This window comes from Sarcophilus harrisii, chromosome 4 (assembly GCF_902635505.1).
Source record: "Sarcophilus harrisii chromosome 4, mSarHar1.11, whole genome shotgun sequence".
Taxonomy (NCBI): Eukaryota; Metazoa; Chordata; class Mammalia; order Dasyuromorphia; family Dasyuridae; genus Sarcophilus; species Sarcophilus harrisii.
Genome location: NC_045429.1, coordinates 98130638 through 98153927, shown reverse-complemented (window position 1 = coordinate 98153927; position 23290 = coordinate 98130638). Strand labels below are relative to the sequence as shown.

At 40.3% G+C, this 23290-nt stretch overlaps 1 protein-coding gene across 2 annotated transcripts in view; it reads left to right on the top strand.

The window, feature by feature from the left end:
* PIK3C2B (phosphatidylinositol-4-phosphate 3-kinase catalytic subunit type 2 beta) overlaps positions 1-21018 on the top strand; it is a 76365-nt gene extending 55347 nt beyond the window's left edge. Inside the window, exons 20-34 of one of the 2 annotated variants that reach the window (XM_023501915.2) lie at positions 712-892; positions 2622-2729; positions 4092-4184; positions 5476-5605; positions 6005-6141; positions 8852-9021; positions 11136-11292; positions 11715-11824; positions 12661-12862; positions 13284-13408; positions 15449-15566; positions 16203-16284; positions 16824-16930; positions 18591-18719; positions 18884-21018. In XM_023501915.2, coding sequence (XP_023357683.1) covers positions 712-892; positions 2622-2729; positions 4092-4184; positions 5476-5605; positions 6005-6141; positions 8852-9021; positions 11136-11292; positions 11715-11824; positions 12661-12862; positions 13284-13408; positions 15449-15566; positions 16203-16284; positions 16824-16930; positions 18591-18719; positions 18884-19072 — 2038 coding nt within the window. In that variant the 3' untranslated portion in view covers positions 19073-21018. The remainder of the gene's footprint in view (positions 1-711; positions 893-2621; positions 2730-4091; positions 4185-5475; positions 5606-6004; positions 6142-8851; positions 9022-11135; positions 11293-11714; positions 11825-12660; positions 12863-13283; positions 13409-15448; positions 15567-16202; positions 16285-16823; positions 16931-18590; positions 18720-18883) is intronic. The other variant, XM_023501916.2, reaches the window with a different exon arrangement.
* Positions 21019-23290: the final 2272 nt, after the last annotated feature.

The window sequence follows — 23290 nt, the reverse complement described above, 5'->3', positions numbered from 1 at the left end:
CAGTCTTGACACTTGCCATCAATTTTCCCTTCTAGTAATACAAGAAAAAAATTATCCAGAGATGGTGGGGTGAGAGAAGAGAGAATGAATGTGAGAGTGTTTTGAGTTCTGTATAAATATGAGGCAAGCATGAAGCTTAGCTTGGGCTTGGGCTTCCTTGGGTATCTACCTCTAGGTAGAGTATTGAGAAATGGCCTGGAGGGAGGGCCAACCTTAGAGTCAAATTCAAGTCCTCTCTCTGACCCATACTAGCTGTGTCAGCAGGGACAGGTCATTTAAGTTCTTGGTGCCATGGTCAGCATGGCCATTCTAAGCCATTCTAAGATGATAAGTTACAGGTGATATGATAATCTATATCAATAGAAGGATTTTCCCTGTCAGAATTCCCTGAAACCAGGGTCTGCCCTACCCTCTTCAAATATCCTGAAAATAAGGTATGTATACATTGAGGGTAGAGGTAACTTATCTTTCCCTTTAAAGGTATAATATATCTTTTCTTTTAGACTGTGAGCTCCTCTAGGGCAGGCACTATCTTTCTTTTTATTAGTTGTCTTCCCAGCATTTAGCACAGTGCCTAATATATAGTGGGTACTTGATAAGTGTTTATTGGATTGAGTTAGGTTATGAATGACAGGGTGAGGGGAAGGAGAAGGGCGGGTGCTTCTGGGCTCTGGGGATGAATTCCCCACATGCTACTATTTTTTCCTACAGGTTGCTGAAAGATGGCTTGAAGGATTCCCAATTCAGCATCCGATACCAGTACCTGCTGGCAGCTCTGTTGTGCTGCTGTGGGAAGGGGCTTCGGGAGGAATTCAATAGGCAGTGCTGGCTTGTCAACACCCTGGCTAAACTGGCCCAGCAGGTCCGAGAAGCAGCTCCATCAGCACGGCAGGTATGTGGATAAAGGCTTCCTCTCTAGTCTTCCACCCTTGTCACAACTCAGCCACCAAGACTGGTGTCCAAGGCCCGGAATGCCAGTTTTCATCATAGAATTCTTTAGGTCTCTCTAGACCCTTACTTCAGGACAGGACCACATTTCCTAGTCTCATAGAATCTTATGGAAGGATTGACAAGAATCTCAGAGACTATGTGGTCCAGCCTATATCAGATTGGGAGTCCATTCTTACCATCTCTAACCCCAGCGGGTGATTTCTTGGCTTTTACTGAAGTCCTCCATAGTTGAAGAATATTCTCTCTTAGAAGACAATTCATTCCACTTTTGGACAATTGTAATTATTTCCTTTTATTAAACCCAAATTTACAAATTCTTCCCACTACTCCTAGTCCCTCTTTGTCCCTCCAAACAAAATAGGTCTCATTTCTCTCTCAAATCTCTCAAAAACCTTTTAATTACTGAAAGATAATGCTTTTTGTCACTGCCCCACTTCCCACCCCTACTCCTGCCTTCAGTCTTCTGTTCTCTGGGCTAAACATCTCCAGTTCTTTTGACTAGTCACTATATATTAGGGCTTTCAGATTTGGTGGATGGGGTGAGAAGGAAAGTATTTTCTTTCTTTTCTTTTTTTTTTTTTTTAAAGTAATAGGCTGAACTTATTTCCCTTCCCCCCCCTTTTTTCCTAGTAAATTTATTTATTTTTAATATACATTATTTTATGAATCATCTTGGGAGAAAAAAATCAGAGCAAAAAAGAAAAACCATGGGAGAGATTAAAAGAACAAAACAAAACAAAAAAAGTGAACATAGCATGTGTTGATTTATATTCAGTCTCTCCTTAGTTTTTCATTTTTTTTTTTTTTTAATGCAGATGGTAATTTCTGTCCAAAATCAATTGGGATTGCTTTAGATCACTGAATCTCTGAGATCATTGCACATTCTTGCTGTTATTGTGTACAATGTATTCTTGATTCTATTTGTTTAGCTCAAAATCAGTTCTTATAAATCTTTCCGGAGGAGGTATTTTCTATTTATAGATTTTCTCAGGGGGATGTTCCATTTGAATTTTCCCTAGGATCTTATTGTCCAGTGCTCTGTCTAATAAACTATCCCTGGAGAACTGGGGAAAATCTTCTCTTCTTCCTCAGCCCTTTCCTCTTATACCTCCTTCTCCTTTTCCTTTTTCCTCCTCCTTCTCCTCCACTGGCACACAGAATTCTTAAAGGCTCACCATATTAGTATTAGACTTAGTGAGGCTTTGGCTGTCCTTCAGCTTAGCACCCCAAGTCCAAAAGAGCCTCCACTACCCCCTCCTTGGTAGCAGGGATTACAAGCATGTACCATGATACCCAGCCCTTCCGTTGTTCTTAAAGGTTCCTTAGAAGAAAACAGTAATAACAATAACTGACAGATAAAACATTTTAAGGTTTGCATGGACTTTATACACATTATTTCACTTGAGCCTTTCAATCACCCTGTGAGATAGACAACTATTGCTTCTCCATTTTACAGATGAGAAAATTGAGACTACTTGTCTGTGGTTATTCATACCACATAGTTGACTTTCAGAGTTATGATTTGAACCCTGGATTGGCATTCTATCCAGCCCAGTTTTCTCTGGCACTTCTGGATGTCTAGCACCCTAATCATCCTAAACTGGACCCTACCTTGTGGAAATTGATGGATTTTCCCCTCTACCCTTTCACACTCCTTTTCTTTCTAACAGGGGATCCTTCGAACGGGGCTGGAGGAAGTAAAGAAGTTTTTTAAGCTCAATGGTTCTTGTCGGCTGCCCCTGAGTCCCAGCCTTCTGGTTAAGGGCATCGTGCCACGGGTGAGTGGGGCTACATGGGACTAGTGGATTTCAGGAGTGTGGGGCTTCTCATTTACTTAGTTCTTAGAAGAAATGAGAAGAAACTGATAATGATGGTTTTTCCTATACTTTTACAACCTCAGACACATGTTCTGGTCTCTGCCTGAAAAATGTCTCAGACTGGGAACCTAGTTCTGTGAGCATCCCAGAATATCTAAGAACTTAGAATCCTAAGCCAGAGCTTAGGATAGATCAGAGTCAAAGCAAGTAGGCAGGTGTTAGGGGTGAGGGTTGGGCCAGTGACAAATGGTGAGTGCTAACTATGTCCAGGGTGCTGTTTCTGTTACAAATATATATATTTGTGGTACCTGCCCTTAAGTAGCTTATATACTAGAGGGGAGATGGAAGGCATACTGCATTGGTTATTAGAATTCATTGCCATAGGAATAAAACAAAAGGATATAGGAGTCTAGAGAAAGCAAGGAAGACTTTATCAAAGAGGTGACTTTTGAAAGATGGCATAAAATTTCAGTAAAGGGAAAATATATCCTTGGAGAAGGGAATGGGATGATCAAAGTTATGGAACTGGGAAAGTAGAAGATGTTTTGGTATGAATGAGGAATAATAATGATGATAATTGCAGTTATATACCTCTTTAAGGTTTGCAAAGTACTTTATTTTTGTAATCTCATTTTAACCTCACAACAACCCTGTGAAAGTCAGTGTTATTCTTATCCTTATTTTAACAGATGAGGAAATTGAGGCTCCAAGAGGTTATGACTTTGGTTGTGGCTATATAGCTACTAAAATCAGAGTCAGGATTATTTGAACCCACATTTTCCTAACTTGTGGTCCTGTTCTGGAAGTCCAGTTATGACTTTATTCATTGTATCACCTCGCTTGCCTCAAAGTCAGCAGATTAAAAGGATTAATTCAGGGGACTAGTGTTAGATAAAGCCAGAAAAGCAGATATCATAGGGCAGATTGTTGTTGGCCTTAAATAACAAGCTAAGGAGTTTGAATTTTATTTGGAAGAAATATGGGGTGCCATTGAAAGGTTTTGAGCAAAAAGCTAAGAAGGTCAAAATTGTATATTAGAAAAATGAATCAGATGATGGCTTGTGGGATTGGTTAGAGATGGATATTGGAGTCAAGGAGGCCCATAAGGAAGCTAAGGCAATAGCCCAAATGTGAAGCTCAAATCAGGAAGGTGACAGTTGGATGGAAAGAAAGGATAAATTTGAGAGAGAGTTTGAAAGCAAAAGTGATTAGGAGGACTTGGCTGGTGTAGGAGTTCAGGAAGGAGAGTTAGAGTAAGAAAGAGGTAATTATTCTCTCTTGTAAAATAATCCTAAATCTGGCTTATCTTCTTCCCTGTGGCAGGATTGTTCCTATTTCAACTCTAATGCAGTTCCCCTCAAGCTCTCTTTCCAGAATGTGGATCCATTGGGTGAGAACATCCGTGTCATTTTCAAGGTGAGAGTAGCATCCTACAGTTGGCTCAGGTAAAAAGAGACCACTGGGGCTAAGGAGACAAGATTAGTGCTTACAAGCACTAACCTTGGTAAGACACACCAAAGTCTCTGATAAGCAGTCCCAGAAACCAGTCTTAAGTCCTAGGGGCTTTTCAAGAATCCAGACCTATACCTGATTTTATGGAATGGGGATACTGGGAAACTTCCTCTTATAAATCCACAATCCCCTTGCTCCCCTAACTAAGGTATACACCTGTCAGCCTCAATCCACTTCCTTTTCTTTACATCTAATTTCCCCTGAATATAAGAGGATCATTAGGGAAAAGGGGGGACACCAGGATGTATTAAGATACTTCCTGATCACCTTATTTCTGAGGAGGAATATGAGAAACAGCTTTTGTCTTCAAGAAACTTATAGTCCAGTTGGAGAGACAGAATACAAGTACATGAAAACATAATTAACAATTTAAGCAAGAGCAAGTATCCTAAATGTCAAATGAGTGAGACCAACAAGCATCCTGGGGAGAGGAGGAAAGGGAACAAGCTAGTATGCTAAGCACTTTACTCAGCTAGCCTCCCAACTCTGTGAGGTGGATGTTATTATTATCCCCATATTATAGTTATGGAAGTTGAGGCATTCAGAGACTGAAGGACTCACCCAGCATCACAACATCAAGAATCCAGTCTCAAGCTGGAATTGAACTCAGTTTGTCCTGAATTTAAGTCCAGGGATCTATTCACTGAGTCACTTAGTTGCCTCCAGTTATAGGATTTCAGAAGAAAAGGCATTCACTATAGATTGACCTGGGGCAGGAAGTGAATTTATGAATGAATAGGATTGAGGAGCAGTGGGGTATAATGTTTGGAGAGCTGGCCCTGAATTAGGAAGACCTGAGTTCTTAGATTGTAAAATCTGAAAACCACTTAGGTTGTAAAACAGAGACTGATCCATGTTGCCAGAGGGTGATTTCCTCACTGTGAGTTCCCTTTCTTTTAAAGAAATCACAGGTTCAGTTCTACCCCCTCCAAAGAAAAAAATTAGGGGGTAAGATTCAGAAAATGAGGGTGGAAAAGGAATCTCATCTTGTTTCTAACAGAGAAAAAAATGATGTTTAGCTCCCTGAGATGGTGTCTGATGAATGACGCAAAGTAAGAGGTGTCAGATGAGAGGCAGGGGAACACATCTTGAAGATTTGTATAGCGGGTGGAGGGAGGATACCAGGGTTGATCATGAAGGAATCACAGTGTCCTGCTCTGACTATATGGGGCCCCTGCTCCTCCCTTTCTCACAGTGTGGGGATGATCTGCGCCAGGACATGCTAACCTTGCAAATGATTCGAATCATGAACAAGATCTGGATCCAAGAGGGATTGGATATGCGTATGGTCATCTTTCGCTGTTTCTCCACTGGTCGGGGCCGAGGTCAGTCTGGTTCCTTGGCACAGGTGGGCCCAGAGCTAGAAGTGAGGACCCCTCCCCTCTATTCACCTTCTTCTGCTCCTCTCCAACAACCAGAGTATCAGGAGGGTGATTGCATCCCATTTTAAGGCTATTTATCTACTCGGGAGAGCCTTCAGAGCTACACAGAAAGATAGCATATGGTGGAAGCGTGGAGATCAAGCTGCCTTTCCAAGATTATTGTTGGCTCTAGTTCCCTGAAATATCCTAACTGGCCCTCTCCTTATTTGGCCCTCTCCTTATTTATTCCTTGAGTTAGGAAAGGATTTTGATGGACAAGCCACAAAGGGTGTCAGGCTGGGTCTTTGCTTACTAGCCATGGAGCCCTGTCCCTTTGAATGACCTAGATCCCTTCTCTCCCAGGGATGGTGGAGATGATCCCCAATGCTGAAACTCTGCGCAAGATCCAAGTGGAACATGGAGTGACAGGCTCCTTCAAGGACCGACCCTTGGCTGACTGGCTGCAGAAGCACAACCCCGGGGAAGATGAATATGAGAAGGTAGGAACTTGGGAGAGGAAGTGTGGTACAGTGGAAAGAGCACTGCATGTAAAGTCCAAAGGCCTGGGATCAAATCCCACTTCCACCATTAGTTACCTGTGTGACCTTTTGGAGAGTTAAGGTGACTCACCTTAACTCTTTGTGGTTTAAGCTTCCTCATTTTATAAGTGAAGAAGCTCTATCTAATGACTTCTTTCTTCTGGGAGGGATTTCCCTCCTCATTTGGGGGTGTGGTTAACTTGTATAATTAATATTTTGATTGAGCCCTGGTTGGAATTATGTTTCCATGACTCCCTGTGGGGTAACCTGTCCTTTATCAGATAAGGAGTAGCAATGGTTTGAGTTCATGGTTTTATTCTTTGTCATAGGATTTTCCAATGGAAAGGGTTCTTTTAGTCATTTAGTTCTATGGCTTTGTTTGACAAATAAGGAAACAAATGATCAGTTTTGGAGAAGTGATTTGTCCAGAGTCACATAGTAATTGATCGCAGACTCGGGAAGTAAACCCAATTCTCATTCCTTTCCCACCATATGTATTGTCTAGTTGGAAAAGACCCAATGATATCAAACATTTGCCTCAATCTACTCATTTTATTGATGAAGGAACTGAGACCAAAGCATGAGGAAACGCGTTGTTGAAGGCTGTGCTTAGAGAACTAGAAAAATGGTTTTTTTCACATTCCTGGTTTATTGTGACAACTGCTGATCCAAGAAAAAATGACACAAAACCAAACAGCTTGTACCCAAGCCACACAGGGTACAGAACTTACAAAAATGAGGATGGGAGGGAATAGTGGGGGTGTAGTAGCTGCAGGGCTAGTTACATATATTTTATTCCTTGGGAAAAAAGGGTTTGGACAAAAGAGGTCAAGGGGGTTAATCAGAATAGACAAAATTATTTAAAAGCTTCCTGCTCAAAATATTTCCCCCTTCCATGTTCCAGTTGGAGAAAATTTCATCAGAGATTTGTGTTAACTCCACAAGTTCATACCTTAGTTAAATTATTTTAATCAGCTCAGGATTTAGCTAAATGCCAAATGAGCATTTAATTCTGTTCATTTTAATTCAACAAGTATGTACTGATGTGCGAGCCATCCTTTTAAGCACTGGGAGGTATTTAAGGATGTTTTGACCTTCCTGATTTCTGGTTACTCACATTCTTTTTTTTTTTTTTTTTAACAGTATAATTTTTTTTATTTTTCACTTCATTTTTTTTATCTTCTTGCCCTCGGTTCTTTGCTAACTTCTTTTGGAACTTAGCTTGATTTTTTTTTTTTTTTATTTAATAGCCTTTTATTTACAGGATATATACATGGGTAACTTTACAGCATTGACAATTGCCAAACCTCTTGTTCCAATTTTTCACCTCTTACCCCCCCACCCCCTCCCCTAGATGGCAGGATGACCAGTAGATGTTAAATGTATTAAAATATAAATTAGATACACAATAAGTATACATGACCAAAACGTTATTTTGCTGTACAAAAAGAATCAGACTCTGAAATATTGTACAATTAGCTTGTGAAGGAAATCAAAAATGCAGGTGTGCATAAATATAGGGATTGGGAATTCAATGTAATGGTTTTTAGTCATCTCCCAGAGTTCTTTTTCTGGGTATAGCTAGTTCAGTTCATTACTGCTCCATTAGAAATGATTTGGTTGATCTCGTTGCTGAGGATGGCCTGGTCCATCAGAACTGGTCATCATATAGTATTGTTGTTGAAGTATATAATGATCTCCTGGTCCTGCTCATTTCACTCAGCATCAGTTCGTGTAAGTCTCTCCAGGCCTTTCTGAAATCATCCTGTTGGTCATTTCTTACAGAACAGTAATATTCCATAATTTTCATATACCACAATTTATTCAGCCATTCTCCAACTGATGGACATCCATTCAGTTTCCAGTTTTTAGCCACCACGAAAAGGGCTGCCACAAACATTCGTGCACATACAGGTCCCTTTCCCTTCTTTATAATCTCTTTGGGATATAATCCCAGTAGTAACACTGCTGGATCAAAGGGTATGCACAGTTTGATAACTTTTTGGGTTACTCACATTCTTATATGGCCATAGATATTTCCAGGACCCCAATAAACAAGATCTCTGACTTTTGTCATTTAGACCATAAATCTATTATGAATGTATTTTCATTTGCCTAGAGTATTCATGAGCCATTTTCTCTCTTTTTAAAAAAAATAGGCATTGTAGGAGGCAACTAGTTGGTGTAGTGAATAGAGCCCTGAAGTCAGGAGGATTTGAGTACAAGTCTGGCTTCAGACACTTAACACTGCCTCTGTGACCCTGGGCAAGTCACTTAACCCCAATTGCCTCAGCAAAAAAAAAAAAAAAAAAAAAAAAAAAAAAAGGCATTATTACATTTATTAAAACAATGTTATGGATTAATAGCAAAGAACCAAAGAATTAAAATGCAAACTATGTAAAATCCTGAATAAACTCAAATATATCCAATATATTCATTTCATTACTAACTATAAAAGGCCAAGAAATGAACCATTCTCTTAATACTGAGGATTTGTCATGCAGACAAATATGATACGGAAATGGAGGGCAGGATAGTAGATGATCAAGCATCAAAACAGAAGGCTTTAATGCTTGTCCCTCTCCAGTGGGCTCTCATGTAAATCCATTCAGGCAAGACAGACCTAGGGCCCCGTTGTCCCTTGGCCAGTACCATGCTCTCTTTCCTCTAGGCTGTGGAGAATTTCATCTACTCCTGTGCTGGCTGCTGCGTGGCCACCTACGTCCTGGGCATCTGTGACCGGCACAATGACAACATCATGCTCAAGACCACGGGCCACATGTTCCACATTGATTTTGGTCGCTTCTTGGGCCATGCTCAGATGTTTGGCAACATCAAGAGGTGAGAGGGACTCTAGAGAAAATGATGTATGTGTGAGGTCAATTGAAATGTTTCATTGCTGGGAAATGGGTGACAGGACTGTAGAGTTTGTTAGCCTAGGGAAGAGAAGACTCGGGATCAGTTTAATAATGTTCCTTGTAACATAAAAAGTTAATGAAGGAAAGTGAAAATAAGCTATTTTAAAAAATAAGCTATTTTCAACACATATTAAGAATTGACCTTAGATTCCAGCTAGAAGGACTGAGTCTAATTATATGAAAACTGACTGTATGGATGTTTTTGATTTGGGAAGGTCATGGAGTCTTTTCCCTTTGAGATCTCTTGAGAATTTGTATTTGGGCAGCTAGGTGGCAGTGGATAGAGCATCAGCCCTGAAGTCAGGAGGATCCGAGTTCAAATCTGATCTCAGACTAGACCCTGGATGAGTTACTTAACCCCATTTCCTCAGTCAAAAGAAAAAAAAAAGAATTTTAATTAACCAGGTGTGACAATACACACCTATATTTGTTATTGAGGAAGCTGAGATTGGTAAATTACCTTAGCTTAGGAGTGCTGAGCTGCAGTGGGCTAAAGTCAATATAATGTCCTCATCAAGTCCCGCACCAGTATGGTGATCCCTCAGCAAGAAGGTTACCCACTGATTTTTTGTTTTGCACAATATGACAAACATAGACATATATTTAAAAGGATTGTACATATTTAACTTATATCAGATTGCTTGCTGTCTTGGGGAGGGAGATAAGAGAGAAAAATTTGGAACACCAAGTATTTTTTTTTAAATTTATTTAATAGCCTTTTATTTACAGGATATATGCATGGGTAACTTTACAGCATTAACAATTGCCAAACCTCTTGTTCCAATTTTTCACCTCTTACCCCCCCACCCCCTCCCCCAGATGGCAGGATGACCGGTAGATGTTAAATACATTAAAATATAAATTAGATACACAATAAGTATACATGACCAAAACATTATTTTGCTGTACAAAAAGAATCAGATTCTGAAATATTGTACAATTAGCTTGTGAAGGAAATCAAAAATGCAGGTGTGCATAAATATAGGGATTGGGAATTCAATGTAATGGTTTTTAGTCATCTCCCAGAGTTCTTTTTCTGGGTATAGCTAGTTCAGTTCATTACTGCTCCATTAGAAATGATTTGGTTGATCTCGTTGCTGAGGATGCCAGGTCCATCAGAACTGGTCATCATATAGTATTGTTGTTGAAGTATATAATGATCTCCTGGTCCTGCTCATTTCACTCAGCATCAGTTCGTGTAAGTCTCTCCAGGCCTTTCTGAAATCATCCTGTTGGTCATTTCTTACAGAACAGTAATATTCCATAATATTCATATACCACAATTTATTCAGCCATTCTCCAACTGATGGACATCCATTCAGTTTCCAGTTTCTGGCCACTACAAAAAGGGCTGCCACAAACATTCGTGCACATACAGGTCCCTTTCCCTTCTTTATAATCTCTTTGGGATATAAGCCCAGTAGTAACACTGCTGGATCAAAGGGTATGCACAGTTTGATAACTTTTTGAGCATAGTGGAACACCAAGTCTTAAAAAAAAAATGAATGTTGAAAACTATCTTTATGTGGATTTGGAAAAATAAAATATTATTGAGAAAAATAAATAAATAAAAAGCATGTAAAAGATAAAAAGAAGGTTATTCAATTACTTCAGGAGAGGACAACTAGAGAGGAGTCAGAAATGGAGGTCAAAACTCCTATGTCAATAAGTACTGGGATCTGGTCTGTTGTCATATATTATTATATGTCTAGCCTGAGCACAATCTAGTCTTTAAAATAATAATAATAATAATGATGATGATAATTAGAGATTCACTTGTTCTTTCAGTATGGCAAATAATTTCTGGGACTATAAATTGGTAGAGGAAGTTTCTACCTATTGGTTCCCTATACTGATAATACCACAGGACCAAAAAACACCCCAAAAAAACAATTTAGATAGTTCTACTTGTCTTGGTTGAGATAAATTCAGTTCTTCCTGCAGGGAGATGGATAGATGAGTTAATATGTATTGATGTATAGGATTTGTCTTTCATTTTAACCTCACACCTCTACCTGTATGTTTCTCTTGGCTCAGGGACCGTGCCCCCTTTGTTTTTACCTCCGACATGGCGTACGTCATCAATGGGGGTGATAAACCATCCAGCCGCTTCCATGACTTTGTGGACCTTTGCTGCCAGGCCTACAATCTCATTAGAAAGCATACCCACCTCTTCCTCAACCTTCTGGGCCTGGTGAGAGAACTCATCCTCCTCTAATTGCTTCCTCCCTGAAGCCTGATATAGCCTGATATTTTAACCCCCACTTCCATTACCCTTGCCTTGCTGTGGGGTGTCTGATCAAATTAATAATGTGCCTTAAATTGCTATATAAATGTCAGTTTTTATTGTTACTATTCCTCAGTTAAGGACAGGGACATTGCTTTTTGTCTGTATTGCAAGCCCTTAGCCCAGTGCTTCGGCACTCAGCAGGCTGCTCATAAATGCTTCTAGAATTGAGTTATCATTTCTCTGGGTGCCTCATTTTTGTTCAGCCTCTCAGGCCCTCTTGGCTAATTCCCCCCACTATTAACTCCCGCGGTGGTAAAGGGAGTCCCCATGGTGCGGGTTGATGTAGAAGTCACATCTACAGCTTCCTCTCTTTACCTCTTCCCCAGATGTTGTCTTGTGGAATCCCAGAGCTTTCAGACCTTGAGGACCTCAAGTATGTGTATGATGCCTTGAGACCGCAGGACACAGAAGCCAATGCTACTACCTACTTCACTCGGTAATGTCCCGAGTGCTACAGCTGTGCTCCCTTTGAGAAAGGGCAGAGCTGGAGTTGGGGACTTGAGATGGCACAGTTGGGTTGCTGAGGTAGAGGGAGATGCTATTTTTAGCTATGCAACTATGAGTTGTAGTTTGTGAATTTTGATGGTCAAACAACTTCATTTCTGGGTCTCTGTCTGTCTGAATTTGGGAGACATTGCCCTTTAAATATGAAGATATGAACCATCAGTGAAGCATTTTTTCCAATGAGATCAGAAGGGATGGATTTACCTCTGTTGACCTCAGTTTCTTTTATATGTAAAATAGGGGAGGGGAAGGAATAATGAACCAGATGATTTCTAAGATCCCTTCTGGTGCTAAGTCAGTGATTCTGTACTTTGCACTAATCCATGTTTTCATCTTGATGATTCAATTCCACAAGGGCTTACCAGAATGAGATGCTAGGGTGGGTGAAGACACTTTCTTAAATTTAGGGAAGCTACTCACTAATAACTACAATACAAAATAATTGTAGCATGGTAGATTGAAGGCTGGGTTTAAGTCCTTGACTTATACACAGTGAAAACATGAGCCTGGGCCCTTCTCAATGGCCCAAACATCTCTTAAGTTGCAAAGAAGTTGATGATCTAAATTAGTAGAATAGATTTCCTCACCAAGAGTTCCTCATACAAATGAAACCACAGGTCCAAAAATCAAAATTATTTGTAAATATGTGAGAATTGGCAACAAGTAGTCTGCCGTGAAGTCCAGGGAAGGAAAGCTATCTTAATGCAGAGGAGACCTAGAAGGATCCAATGGCTTTATCTCCTCTATTTCCTTACTGTCCTACAATAGGTTAATAGAGTCCAGCCTGGGCAGTGTAGCCACAAAGCTCAATTTCTTCATCCACAACTTGGCGCAGATGAAGTTCACGGGCTCTGACGACCGGCTGACGCTCTCTTTTGCCCCTCGTACTTACACCCTTAAGAGCTCTGGACGCATCAGTGATGTCTTCCTTTGTCGTCATGAGAAGGTCTTCCACCCCCACAAAGGCTATGTACGTGTCCTCCTGTTTCATTCCCCATGGACTGCAGCTTAGGGGAACAATCCTCCCCTTGATCTGAGAAGGACCCAAATGTGTTAGAAGGATGTCAGCATCCTTTCCTTTTATAGCCACATGACTTAGTTGCCTGGTACGAGAAATGGGCCAGATGACCTTTCCTTTCAGCTGGAATATCTATTTTGTGAAGTGGGTCAAGGAAAGCATTGCTTATTATTTGTCACCGATATTTTCTCGCCATTTGGAGAGTCCAGTAGATTCTGGGTCTCTGTTTAAAGAGGATCACTAAAACTTTCTCAGAAACTCAGGTTCCTTTCTCACCTTCCTTTCTGTTCTTAGCCCTACCTCCTCAAACAAATAGAAATCCTCTGGGGAAAGTGGGCAGGGAGGGCACAGAACAGACTCTGGTCCTTTGCAGATCTACGTGGTGAAGGTGATGCGTGAGAACGCCCACGAAGCCGTTTACATCCAGCGGACCTTTGAGGAGTTCCAGGAACTACACAACAAGCTGCGCCTTCTCTTCCCTACTTTCCATCTGCCCAGGTATCTAGCCACTGCCTGGTAGCTCTTTGTTAATGCACAATGGGGCAATGCTTTGGTGATGGCGGAGCGAGGCTCAGGGCAGAAGCAGACCTCTTCTTGAAAGAAGGGCTTTAGATTTCTTTTTAATCTAAATTTTGTCAGTCAATAAACATTTAAGAAGTGGTTACTGTGTACTGGGAGCTATGCTAAGTCCTAGGGATACAAAGAAAGGCAAACAGGCCCTGGTCTTATATCACCTACATCCCTCAGACTTTCTCCTTCCATAAGTCAGTCCTCATAACAGAATAAAGAAGGGGGAGGAGAATAAAGGAGGAGAAGCAATTTAGCAAAGTTAAACCACATATCATGCATCTAGGTAGAAAATCTGAATTCAAATCTGGCCCCAGATACTAGCTGTGTCATCCTGAGCAAATCTAGCTGTATCATTTTCTTTATCTATAATATGGAGAATCATAATAGCACCTGCCTTCTGGGGGTTGTAAGGATCAGATTAGATAATATTTCTAAAAGAGCTTAGTGCCTGTTCATATAGTAGGCACTATATAAATACCTTAATAATAATTTCCTCCCTTCATATTTCTTCTTTGGAGCTGCACTTAGGCATTATAGTTTTCCTTTCTAATACCCCTGTCTTGCATTTATCCTAGGCAAATTTTTCTTTTTTTACCTTTTAAAAAACTCAGGGATAACTACATAGCACAGTAGATAGAGCACCAGCCCTGGAGCCAGGAGGAGTTCAAATCCAGCCTTAGACACTTAACACTTCCTAGCTATATGACCCTGGACAAGTCACTTAACACCAATTGCCTCACAAAAGAAAGAAAAAAAAAACCTAAAAAATTCATTGTAATTTTTTATTCTGAATCACCAAATGGGCTGGGGTTTTTTGTATGTACATAGTAGAACAAAAAAAATGAGGATTATACACAAAACTAAAATTTTCTATTATGTATCACCTGCTTTTGTTTTTAAGTATATAGAATAAGATCAACCTGTTGCTTTCAAAGTTGTCCTAACAATATGTGCCTTTTTCCAACTGTCTTCCAATATCCTATTCATTTAAAAAAAAAAAAAGAGATGCTTCATCTCATTTGATCATTATACTTTTGATCTCAGTTGATCATTATAATTTCCCAACATTATCTTCTAATCATTTAAATTTATTATTATGCTTTTTTATTTATATTCTTGTGGTCATTGGATATATTGCTTTTCTGTATCTGTTTGTATCACCTTGCAGTGGTTTGTATGCTTTCCTGAGGTTCTTATATCCATCATAGTCATCATTTCTTTTTTTTTTTTTTTTTTTCTGATGCAATTGGGATTAAATGCCTTGCTCAGGGTTACACAGCTAGGCAGTGTTAAGTGTTTGTGGCTACATTTGAAGTCAGGTCCTTCTGATTTCAGGGCTCTATCCACTAGCTGCCCCCTAGTCATCATTTCTTTATGTATTGTGAGAGTCGATTACTGTCATGCACCAAATTTGTTTAGCTATTTCCCCGTTCAAGGGGCATCTGTTTTGTTTGCACTTTTTTTTTTGCTACTATCCAATGTACTAGTAAAGACAAGATATCCTAAAAGTCATTGCAGGTTTAAGTTATAAAAACTTGTTATTAAAGTTACTTAATTTAAGTTGTTAAAATTACCTCTTCAGGAGGTAATAATATGCCTTTATGATCATTTTTCCAGGAGCAATTCAGTCTGTCGATGATGAGTTTTTCCATTCTTTGCCAGGCTCATTCCAAGGCAGCATCTGGTTTGATGATATCTTGGGGCATTAAGGAGTTAGACTAAGATATGCTTATGTCCTCTGAACTTAGACAAATGGGACACTTTATGGGATGAAGGACTTAGACTTAGGTCCCTTCTAGTTCTTAGATTTTGTGAAAAAGAAAAGGGTCCCAGGTTAAGGGGAAACCCTGAAGAAATTTGGATCTGATCAATGGCAATATTGCCAGCTTTCAAAAGTTGAAGAGTAACTCTTTTGTTTGTCATCCTCTCTTCCCACTCCTCCTATGGTATTCCTCATTCCCACCCCAGCTTTCCCAGCAGATTTGTGATTGGTCGATCTAGAGGTGAGGCTGTGGCGGAACGGAGGAAGGAACTGCTGAATGGTTATATCTGGCACCTGATCCACTCATCCCCAGAGGTGGCAGAGGTGGGCATCCTTATTCATAGGCTAGGAGTAGTGTTGAAGTGATTGGAAAAGAAGAAATTAGAATATGGTGGAGGGGGAAGAAGGTGCAGAGAGACCCTGAGAGATCTCTGTCAAAAATTCTGAAAGTCTCGATAATTCTTTGGCCATTTCCTTGTAATTATTAGTAGTCTGCAATCAGTACCCTCTCCGTATAGAACCTGGCCTTTACTGCCCTTTGGGAAGCTCCTGGTCCAATAGAGGCCATACAAATGAGAGAAACATAAGTCATATTAACTATGGGAATCAACATGCATTGGTAGGGATCATGGAAGAATTAGGGGGATCAGAGTCAGAGGCAGTTAGTCATAGAAAGTTTCCTGGAAAAGAGGGAAGTTTGGGGCTGTTTGTTAAAGAAGGAGAGAGCAAGATTTAGCAAATTACAGAGCGGATGACCTGCACATGAGTGGGCTAGGGTATATGGACAGGGCAGAGAGAACAGGGCAAGGTGAGAGGTTTCCCTGGTTGGGGCACAAAACCAGAATTAGGTAGGTAGCAGTTGGTGGGAAGAACCTGATCCAGGGCTTCAGGATTTTAGGAGGGAAATCAGAGCCGGGAAGAACTGTCCTTGAATTTTAATGGATTGTGCTTTTCTTCTAGTGTGATTTGGTGTACACCTTCTTCCACCCCTTGCCCAGGGATGACAAGGCTGCTGGCATCAGCCCAGCTCCCAAATCCTCAGGTACGAGTCTGCTCCAGGACTAGCCCCTTCTCCAAAGTCTTTCCTTCTGGTCTTTGAGGGCCTTTTCTGTCTCTGATCAGCTGACCTTACCCCTAATCTCCTATTCTTAGACCTGCTCCCTCTATTTTCTTATGCTGCAGCATGTTTTTTATATAGATCCTTCTTCAGGGTCCTATCCAGGGGATGATTAATACAATTATACTTCTCTGTCCTCATTTTTATATCCATTCTGTTCCTAGATCACCTAGTAACAGAGGATGAAACTGAGGTGCAGAGATGTAAGCACTAAGTAACACAATAAGATTGAAAACTTTCAATCCAGTGTACTTCCCATTAATTAGACTGTGCTGCTTTCGACAGCACCACTCAGACTGAGATCACCTAGGAGATTCCTAATGTAGTCAGGGTGAACATTCTCATTCCCTGATTGGGTGAATGAAAAACTGGTGAAGGCAGAGCAGGAGGCAGAATTAATTAACCAAATTGCAGGGAAATGATTAAAATCATTCTGTTTTTAATTTTCCTTTTGATTTCTATAGATGGCACATGGGCCCGTCCAGTGGGGAAGGTAGGGGGAGAAGTGAAGTTATCCATCTCCTACAAAAACAATAAATTGTTCATCATGGTGATGCATATCCGGGGCCTGGTAAGTGCTAAGCCCAGGGAAATCTGGGTCAACTATCTTTGTTTTCCCTCTATTTATACTGAATGGCTTAACCCTTTCCTTTTCCTTCCTCTTGTCCTGAGTGACTTCCATATCAAATCCTGTATGACTCAGTAAAGCATCCAGGTGACCTAGTGGACAGAATGCCAGGCCTAAAGTCAGAAAGATTTATCTTCTGGGTTTAAATCTGATCTTAAACACTAATTGTGTGACCCTAGGCAAGTCACTTAACCCCGTTCTCTCATCTGTAAAATGAGTTAGGAAGGGAAATGTCGAAATAACAGTTTTTCTGTCAAGAAAATCCCAAATGGGATCAGGAATGTTGGACATGATTGATTTTATTTTACCCATCCTTCAAGATCTAATGCAAGTGCTGGTTCCTATATAAATCTTTCCAGCAAGTTCCCATTGATTTCTACTTTCTTTGAGTTCCTATTACATAATTTAATATTTAATTACATACTCCTTCATGAATTAGATAGCTTGCTTAAGCTACCCAATTAATAAAAATTTACAAATCAGCCATATCTCCTTTTATCCCCTATCACTTCAGTCCCTTCCCTCTCCTATGAAAGCTCCTATTTACCCCTCTCTCCCAGTCTGTAATGCCGTTACTCATTGTGGCTGAGCTGGTGCTATTGGACAAATTCTGTCCCACCCATCCTGCAGATCACCTGTGACTATTGCAGAAAGTGAGCTTTGTACTTGAAGGCCAGTGATCAGTAAGAGCCCTACTTCTTTTTTCAATTTGGGAGAGATGTGTCATGCAGGAGAAGCAGGACTCACAATGGCTTGTTGATTAGCCATTGCTACTCATCTTTCAAACTTTCTTTCTCTTGTCAAAAGTCCCATCTTTCTATTCACCTATGTTTTCAAAGCCTTGGTATCAGTCTTCAGCTCCACATTCTTCCACACCCCTTATATCTAATCAGTTGATAAATCTTGTCAGTTTTGCTTCCATCTCTCTCAGATCTTTCCCCTTTTCATCATCTCTCACCTAGATTCTTAAAATTGGTTCTTAATTGGTCTTCCTATCTCCTGTTTTTCTTCTTTCCAATCTACCCTCCACATGGCTGCCAAAGTGATTTTGCAGATTTGACAATATCATTCCCTTAATAAATTCCACTGGCTTCATATCGACTATTATAATCAAATTTTTATTCATCTTTATATTATCCTTTTAAAATTTTCTGTGTAATTATATATTAGTACAATAGAACATGCACAAATTTTACAACTAAATAAATCTACATATATTGAAAATACAAATGCTCAAAAATTTTACTGAAAGGGATGTGATATCAAAATGTTTGGAGATCACTGATCTAGTCCATGGTCATCAAAAAATTAATCACCTGGTAGCCAGTCTTCTCTAAGCTTTACTAGGTTGGTTCTTAGACAGCAGAGAAGACCTATATACCAAGCCCTTTCAGCTTGGTAGAATCTGCCAGAATCTAAGTTTTGAATTCCAGGACTACATTGAGTCATCAAAATAGGATTTTAATAAGGGAAGATTTGTAGGAAGATATATTCCTGATGAGAACCTAGGACTGGTGGTCTAGCTAAAAGAGATAGTGAGTATATGAAAGAAAAAGTTTTAGAAGGAGGAGTTTATTTGTCACATTTTGCATCTTATCTGCAGCAGCTGCTCCAGGATGGGAATGATCCTGATCCCTATGTGAAGATTTACCTCCTCCCTGACCCTCAGAAAACCACCAAGAGGAAAACTAAAGTGGCCCGGAAAACCTGCAACCCAACCTACAATGAGATGGTGCGTGGAGAAATCTAGTAGAATCAGAGGCAGGGAATAGGTGGTAAATTTGTATCTCTGTATACCTGTGAGGCTATAATTCCCCCCCTCCTTCCTTCTCCCCCTCTCCCTAGGGACTTTCACTCTTTCACACTTTTTTTCTCTTCATTTTCCTGCCTTTACAGCTGGTGTATGATGGAATCCCTAAAGGAGACCTCCAGCAACGGGACTTGCAATTGAGTGTACTAAGTGAGCAAGGATTCTGGGAAAACGTCCTCCTTGGGGAGGTTCACATACGTCTTCGGGAACTGGACTTGACGCAGGAGAAGATGGGCTGGTTTGAACTAGGATCCCGAAGCCATGGGATTGTGTGAGCCCAGCAGAGCCATGGCCCAGGACCATCAGGATGATGGCAGAACCTGAGTCACTTCCTTTTCTTGAAAATGGGCAAAGTCATGGCCCTAGGAGCATTTTATCACCTATCCAGGTGGATCTAGCCTCCAATGATGGGAGGGGGAAGAGAACAATCTTTCCTTATCCCTCTATCCTCAGATTGAACTCGAGTTGTGATGGGCAATTCCATCATGGCTGCAAGGGTGCAACAGAGTTTTAAGTTTACCTTGTGTCAAGGGAGCAATGACTGGTTGGGATTGGGATGGGGACAGGGTGGGGACATTGGGGAAACTTTTTTTTTTTTTTTTTAAGATGGGAGGGGTGGATATCTTAATTTTTATTTTTAAAAAATGAAATAGTAATTTTGTCCTAACTGGACAGGGAGGCATTATGAAAATTGGCATATGCCTTAGTGGGGGGGTAGGGGTGGGAAGAATGTTTGCTATTCTTTTGTACTATTGATAAGGTTCTTATTGGACTTTTCCCTAGGGTTTTTTTCTTCTATCCATAGGAATTATTTTTTTGTGTGGAGGACAAGGAGGGGAGTCCATTATTATGATCCCTCCTAGAGTCCTCCTCCTCTCTAGGGGGAAGGCTGGGAGAGAGAGGGAAAGGTAGGGGAGCATATACTAGGAGAAATGTCTGCTCCTCTGTGCCTATTAAGAGATTTTGCTTCCAAAGGAGAGCTGTATAATTTGTACATGTGTAAGGAAGGGCCTTCCATTTCTGAGGTCCTACCAGGGGTGACTGATGCTCAGGGGACCATGCTCTTCTGGGGGACTGATTCACCTCACTCCCTCACTTCAGTAGGATCTGATCTGATCACCCTTGTCTTCCACCCCTTCCCAGTGTTCCATTCCTTCCCCTTACTACCCACTGGGTCCTCTTCAGGACATTACCAGGGATTTGCTTTCATCTTTCCCTCTGTATTTCCTCTGATGGGACAAAATATCATATTGGATCTCAAAATAAGCAGCCCTCACCTGGGTGGTCTGGATTTTGAGCCAGACAGAGGCTGGGGTAGAGAGAAAATAAATCATCTGGTCTGCCTTTCAGGTCATTTCTGATAAGCATTCCTTCCTCACCACTTTTCATTTCTCTTTTTCCTTCTTATTCTCGGACTAATTTTCTTTTCTTATTTGACTGTCTTCTTTTTATGGTTTCTTCCTTTCCACAATCCTATTCATCTATCCAGTCTGGAGCTCAAGGGATGTCTGTGACTGGAGTGAAATGAGATGGAACTGTTAGAAAAAAGCCTGAACTGCTGCTTTTTGTCTTTTACTTTTCTTTTCTTGGTTTGACTGACAAGGAATTGGAGTGGAAGTTATGATCACCTCCCTTATAGACCTTTAGTCTTCCCACCTCTGAATGTTGAATGCTACCTTTGGGGTTTCATTTTTCAGGATCTTCTGGAGCAAAGAAGAGACTTTGAACATTATATTAAAAACTGTGTATTAGAGTAGTTAAACTGCTTCTTCCTTAAGTCCTGTAATATTAAGTGGAAAGAAATGAGGTCAGAAACCACTTCTCCAGTTGTTTCAGTTTTCCTCACCAGGACATTCACCACTCTGTCTTCTAGGATCAGAAACCCCCTGATCCATAATGCTTTGTGTATGTATTCTTTCAAGGATTGGAGAATATAGCTTCAGTTGGATGAAACAACATTAGTCCCAAAGTCTCTATTTTTCTTTTATATTAAAAAGAGCAGAGAAGGAAGCTGGGCTCTTGTTGTTACCCCATTAAACTTGCATGTGGGGCCTTCCAGATGAATGGACCACGAGTGTTTTAAGGCCATTGCTTAGAGCTTATTTTATTTTGTATACCCTAGCAGCCTTGGTCAAAAGAGGCTTCCGTACTGTACCCACTTCCCCATGGCCCCATGTGTTTCTCACTTTCTCTGGAATTGTATTTTTTAATAAATAACATTCAAGGAACAGACTGGATAGTTTTCAAGGCTGAGAGGTTTGGGTTCAAAACATCTATTGTAAATCAAACATCTCATTAGACTTCCAAGAAAATCCACTTCCACTTGGGATGTTTCCATTTGTTATTTAGGTAAAGGCTAGCCTGATAAAAAGAAATGCCTATAGCTCAAGTGCTTTCAACTGTACACATGGAAATTATTTTGCTGGATCAGAACCATGGGATATTCAGCTCAGGATTCTATTCATGGTACTAGTACCATGGGATGTGTGGGAAGGTACATTTGTCCTTTATGAAGGCAACTGGAAAATGTCAGGATGTTTTGAGAGGCAACTGGTTTCCCATAATCCATTGTGAATCCAACTCATACATTTTGAGAAAGAATTGGCATTCTGGGATTTGTAGTTCTGAGAGATTATCTTTCTGAACTACAAATCCCAGAATAGTCAGTTTTCAACACCCCTCCCCCCCATTATCCACAAATTTCCCTAAACTCTTATTGAATCTTTTACAACCCTTTTTATCATGTTTTTGAGTCATCATGGCCAAAGAATTCCCCATCATAAGGTCAACCACCTGGTGATTAAACCCTCCTGTTCTTAGCTTGGGTGGTTCCCAGATAGCAGTTGCTATATTGAAGCATTAAGTAAAAGGTAATATGAAATGTTGGGCTAATTTCCAGTGATAAAACCTTGTCTTTACATACAAACCTTGTCTTACATACATACAAAGAATCTCCAAGGTCATCTATTCCAATCTGGACTTCCTCTGGCATCTCCTATTATCACACCCTGCACAAATGGTAACTACCCTCTGCTTAAAGATCTTTAGTGATAAGGAATTTGCACCCAAGGCACCTCACTGGCGGATCTAATCCTTAGGAAATCTTTTTAGGAAAGACTGAACTTTTCCTCTGTATCAATTCCCATTTTCTCCCTAATTCTGCCCTCTTTTCCATTTAAGGTTTCTGAGATGTCTCTTCTCCAGGATAAATATTCGCATTTCCTTCAATAGATCCCAATTTGGCATATTTCTGCCTTAAACTTCCCCTGCTAGTAGAGAAGGGGAACGCTGTCCTGTCCCACTGGAACTGAGCACTTGATATGACTTACAGCTGGAAAAGATCATACAATGACTCCAAGGAGAAAATGGAAGAATGCCATAAGTTACTTATCAAAAATCATTTAGGTAGTAGTTAGTAGAACTGCAATTCAATCCTAGGTCTTCAAATTCCAAATCGAGTTTATTTTAAATTCAGCTCAGCAACATTTATTATGGTTCCTAGTGTGAATGATACGAAATGTAGCTACAAAAGAGTGATGAAACTGTAGCAGAATTTGATCTTAGGGATCTTAATGGTTGGCTGGAGGGAGATACCACTCATACACGTAAAGAAATACATAGTATAATCAAAGTTAATATATGTAATAAGGAGTGAAACAGGGCAGGAGGTAGTGGTAGATCTTTTACTAAAGCTGTACAGAGGAAAAGAGAATTCTTTTTTCCTCAGATTGTGGTGGTGATGATGGTGATAATGATGATAATGATAATGGAAACAGAGGATGGGGGAATCTACTCAGACATTTTATAAATTTTCCAGTAGTGAGTCAAACAGAAACTGAGGGAAGAGGGTATTTGAAGGGGATTCCTTGGGGTTTTTCTGTTTAGTGAATGATGAAAATTAACTAGTTGCAAGATGCGTTATTGGCCTTAAGGTGTCGCCACTGCTCTGTATTTTGGAACTTCAAGAGAGTTGGGGGCGGAAAAAAAATCAAAAACAACCCAATGTTTCTGGAACCAGGGAACTTGAATGTGTTAGTCCAAGTAAAGTCAATTTGTAGAACATTTCTCCTTATAGAATTTTACAAATATAGATCAACAAATGAGTATCTTTAGGACTGGAAGAGGATGAAGGTGTGGAGGAGTATGATAGAGGTATGACAAAGAAAGACAGATGGTGTCATAGTGCACAGAGTACCAGACCTGGATTTTCTTGAGTTCAAATCCAGTTTCAGATGCTCACTAACTGTGGGAATTGGGGCAAGTCACTTTACCTTGTTAACCTCAGTTTCCTAATCTGTAAATTGGAGGAAATGGAAAACCAATCATTGCCAAAAAAAAAAAAACCACAAAAACCCTCAAATGAAGTCATGATGAGTCTGATACAAAGAGCTGAACAACAAAAACAAAGGAAGGATGATTCAGTAGAAAGAGCACTAGATTTGAAATTAGAGGGGCGGATTACAAGTCCAGCTCTACCACAGTGTGACCTTAGT